The 4,629-nt window shown below is 41.4% G+C and overlaps 1 protein-coding gene across 1 annotated transcript; it reads right to left on the bottom strand.

Moving 5' to 3' along the window:
• Positions 1–496: 496 nt before the first annotated feature.
• Positions 497–4,428, bottom strand: LOC109377407 (N-formyl peptide receptor 2-like). The gene is made up of 2 exons (XM_019633736.1): positions 4,293–4,428; positions 497–2,656 (listed from the first exon to the last, which is right to left on the bottom strand). The coding sequence occupies exon 2, from the start codon at positions 2,643–2,645 to the stop codon at positions 1,575–1,577; it is 1,071 nt and encodes a 356-aa protein (XP_019489281.1). The 5' UTR covers positions 2,646–2,656; positions 4,293–4,428; the 3' UTR covers positions 497–1,574.
• Positions 4,429–4,629: the final 201 nt, after the last annotated feature.

Raw genomic sequence — 4,629 nt, 5'->3', positions numbered from 1 at the left:
AGTCTACGTCAGCCATCGCTGGCAACTCATGGCAGCCCAGCCCAGGTCAAGCTGTTGTTCACCATCTGAGCTGTAGAGGGTGCAGCGTCACTGACCCTAATGTAAGTAATAAGGCTACCTAACAGGTATTTGGAGTTCTTTTTTTTTTCTTTTTTTTGGGGGGGATTGCTGTTTGCCAATGAGCCAAGAATATATGTTACACAGTAAAGGCCAATTTTTGAATGATTATTTACACAAAGCAAGAAAAGTCTGTACTATTGTGGGTGAATTTATTTAAAAATAAAGTTGTTAGTTAACAGCCAGAGTACTTTATTTGAAACCAACGCTCAAAATCTGAATTGTTCTTAAAAGTGTAAACTACATGAGAATTTGTGAAAATTGTGGGCATGGGGGTGACAATTAACTGACATGGCCTAATTCATGATATAAGGGCGAGAGATAATTAACTATACATCAGAAGTTCTGCTTGACATCTGGGTGATACTGTTATGTTTACTGATTCATTAATTCAGTAATTACTTATTGAGTGCCTGTCACACGTCAGGCATTCTTTTACACATAGAGTATTAGGATCCATTAGTGATCAGTACAGGCCCAAATCCCAGCTCTCAGATAGCTTCCACTTTCATTACCTGAAGGAAACCATACCAAGTACATGGTTATCATACTGTTTCATGCCAATAAATTTGACAGTTGGGATGAAATGGCTAAATTCCTTGATAGTTACAGTTTACTAAAACTAACAGAAGAGAAAATAGAAAATCTGACTAGGTCAATAACTATAAATAAATTGAACCTGTTATTAAAACCTTTCCTGTAAAGAAAACCAAAGACCCAACTAGCTTTACTGGTAAACTTCTCAAACATTTATAAAAGACCTGACACCAGAGAATAGACTCAGAGGAATCACCTCCCAGGTCTTTTTAGGAGGCCATTATAACTTTGATGTACAACCTGACAAGAACATGGGAGGAAATTAAAAGAACAGATCCATCTTTACATTACCATAAATGCAGAAATTCTAACCAATCTAGTAAGATTAATTATAAATGTATAAAATACAGCATGGCCAAATGTGGTTAATTCTAGGATTACAAGGGTGGTTTAGCATTCAAAATATAATTTATGATGATGTGCATGAAAAGATAAATACAATATGATCATCTAAATATATGCAGAAAATGCATTTGATACAATTCAACTGCCATTCATGATTTAAACAAAACCACTGCTAAACTAGGGATAGAAAAGTTATGAGGTCAGATAAAACAAAATAGTTAAGAAAACCCATACAGCAAACACTTTATGGTGAAATACCAAAGTTTTCTCTTTAATATACTCTCTCATCTAAATTCCCCATCCTCTGTCTCTTCTCTTCCCTTGTTCTCTTCCCACCTCTATTCTCCCCAAGGTATAGGCTGAGGTCCTCAAACCAAAATTGATGCCAATAGTGCCCTATGTTCATTTCATCCCCCAAATCAGGGGGCACCAAACTATTTTTCAAGATGAGTGGTTCAGTATGACCCAAGGAAAGATGAAGCTAGAACTGGGAGCATGGTAGGAGCAGACAGAGCTCAATAATGTCCTCCAGCCCCTGACATTTCCTGTAGCTCAGCCTCTGTGGGAGGTGAAGCAGATTTGGTTATGTCAATAGTCTCAGCTGATTCCTCCATCAGAGCCCTTTCCAGACTGGCAGGCAGGGAGTGGATCAGTCTCCTTCGGAAGTCTTGGCCCAGAAAGACATAGAGAATTGGGTTGAGGCAACTGTTGAAGAATGCCAGTGGGATCGTCAGGAACCTCAACGGAATCATGATGCTGTGCTTATCTTCAAGTGCTATCTCTTTGATCCAGATTCTATACAGAAAAAGAATCAGTTGAAAGGGGAACCAACAAAGAAAGAAAGAAACCATGACAGCAGTGAGGACCCGTAAGGGACGGCTGGAATTTATCATGACTTTTTTGCGGATCTTGGCAGCTATGAGCCCATAGCAGATAGCAATTATGGACATCGGCATAATGAAGCCAATGACAAACTGGGTGGTCCCCATAGTTGCAAATGTGATGAAGATAATCTCCATCAATCTCATTTCATCGATGTCGCCCCAGAAGTCAGTGTTGAAAACACAGTATGTATTTTCTTTTACTCTATCTGTAGTTGTGAAGATTAAAGTTGGCAAGGTAAGGACTAATGCAAGAATCCAGGGTACAATGATCACTATTCTAGCCTTATTTACAGTGCGGTAGTTCTGGGCCCAGACTGGATGCAGGATGCAAATACAGCGGTCCAGAGCAATGAAAGCAATAAGGAAACTACTTCCAAACAGGTTCATATCCACCATTGTAGAAATAATCTTGCATAGGAACCAGCCAAAAGGCCATTGTCTCATGGCAATTGAGACCATTTGGAATGGCAGAGAGGCAATGACAGAGAAGTCAGCTAAGGCCAGGTTCAGGTAACACAAGGTTGTGACAGTGCGTGCCATCTGGAATCCAGTCACCCAGAGCACAAGCCCATTGCCCAGCGTGCCAAGCACAAAGATGATTCCAAATGCCACTAATAAGTAGATCTCTATAGCAGTGTAGCCAGTAGACTCATTGTGCATCTCTTCAGGTCCATTCACAGGGCTGGAGAAGTTGGTTTCCATTTTGCCAGCACCTAAAACATTTCAACAATGGTCATTGCTCATCTGTGAAGCCACCTTACCGCATCCGTATTCAGGCCCACATCACTTTCCACTGTGGCTCCCACTCCTAACAGGATACCACTCCACCAAACTTGTGGCCAGTCATACTGCAAATTTGGCACTCTCTTGGCTGTCCCTTTGGAAAAAGATAAGTCTCCATATTCCCATGATTATGAACATGTAATCCACCTATCAGGCTGAATACTTAAGCAAGAGGGTTACAAGTCTCCTGTCTACCAGCTGAGTACTGAGCTGAGGTGTGTGGACCACAGAAAGTTGGTGGGTGGCATCTCCAGCTGTGAACAGTGAGGGAAGCACTAGATTCGAAGTCAGTAGGGTCACATCTTCTTCCACCGATGACTCAGTGCATAGGTGCTGGCAGGTTCGGCAACCTCCTCCTGCCCCAGGTACCCCAGACTCCCAGCTCCTGACCCTGCCCTGTGTGAGAACCCTTGATCTATCGTTTGGTTCATCTTCAAGTTAAAGTTTCAGAGAGTGGCTTGAGTTTATAGTTAAAGAGGATCTTGAACAGTTACTGGTAATATGTAGTAATGTGTTACATCCTGTGGATTCTGTGCGGGAGGCAGTCAGCAAAGGGGGCCCTATGTCTGTATTCACTCCTCTGTTATTCATTGTCTGTGTTTGATATGAAGCTCTTCTCTGCTTGGGATGCAAAGGTTTTTGCCCATGTCTAGCTTTAGTGACTGTGATATAAAGAATATGAAAGTAGTATGCTTAGTTTTAATTGTGGGGTTCTTATTGGAAATGGTATTCCATTAAGTGGGGATCTAGTTATATTCATGGGGATCCAGTTTGATCTACATTCAACTTTACAATGTTCATTATTTCTACTTTCATAAAAATAAGTTGTTATTCAGAGCAATTCTGAAACCTGCCAAAGGTCTCATGTATCATATAATACATGATAGAGAATGGCCTTCAATTCAGCTGAATCTGAAATCCAATTCATTTCCTCACACTCAATATGAGAGACATTGCTCGTTGTCCACCTAACCAGCACTCTTCTCTGCTTAGCTACACCTCAATTTTGATGCATTACTCACCCCTCAGGGAAGGTGTTTCTCTCCATCTTTTGAGGCAAATCCTGATAGACTCAAGTAGTAGCTGGAATCCCCTTTGCTTTACAAGGGATTCTTTAGCAGTGGGCACTTGACTAAATCCTGGACACTAAAACTCAGGAAGATATTCTGGGGAGGTCTCAGGATAGATTTCCTTGCTCTTAAGAATGAGAATGCACAAAAATGTCATGTCTGTCTCTAGACCAGGTCACATCTGTAAGTATTGCCTCCAGATTCAACCCAATGTCTGTGTGACCCACTTGGTCATGACACTTGACCAACAAATTTCTTTATACTGTGGTGGGAACTTTATCAGAATGATCCAGGGTGGCTGTCAAAAGGCAAATTCATGAATCCCATTAAAAAAATCTGCATATCAGCCAGCATTATTTTCTATGGCCACGGTAATTTGCAAATCATCTTGGTTAGGCTATTCTGCCTTCTGAGGAGAAAAAGCAATTTTCAGCATCTATTCACATTTAATTTTTGTAATAATATGGCACGACATCCATTATCATCTCTGTCTTACCCAGGAAAACCCTGGCCCAGGGGTTTCAGCAGTATGCTCACCACCATGCCCAGCCAGTCTGAAAACCAGAAGAAAACAATTCCAGAGCCACTGTGTTTGCCACTCTCTAGTGCTGCCTTTCAAGGGTTCTCCCAGGGGTATCTGGGGATGAGCATACCCTGGTATGAGAATTTGCTTCATTCCCTCTCTTGTTGTCTTTCTCCCTTTCTCTTTTCTTCCTCTTTTCACCAGTGACTTTCATCGAGTTTTCTGTGCAACATTGCTTAATGTAGTTCAGGGTTTCCTAACCTTGGTGCCATTGACATTTGAGGCTGGATAATTCTTTGTTGTGGGGAAC

Source organism: Hipposideros armiger, unplaced genomic scaffold, assembly GCF_001890085.2.
Source record: "Hipposideros armiger isolate ML-2016 unplaced genomic scaffold, ASM189008v1 scaffold_1393, whole genome shotgun sequence".
Lineage (NCBI taxonomy): Eukaryota > Metazoa > Chordata > Mammalia > Chiroptera > Hipposideridae > Hipposideros > Hipposideros armiger.
This window is presented reverse-complemented; position numbering and strand designations above follow the sequence as displayed.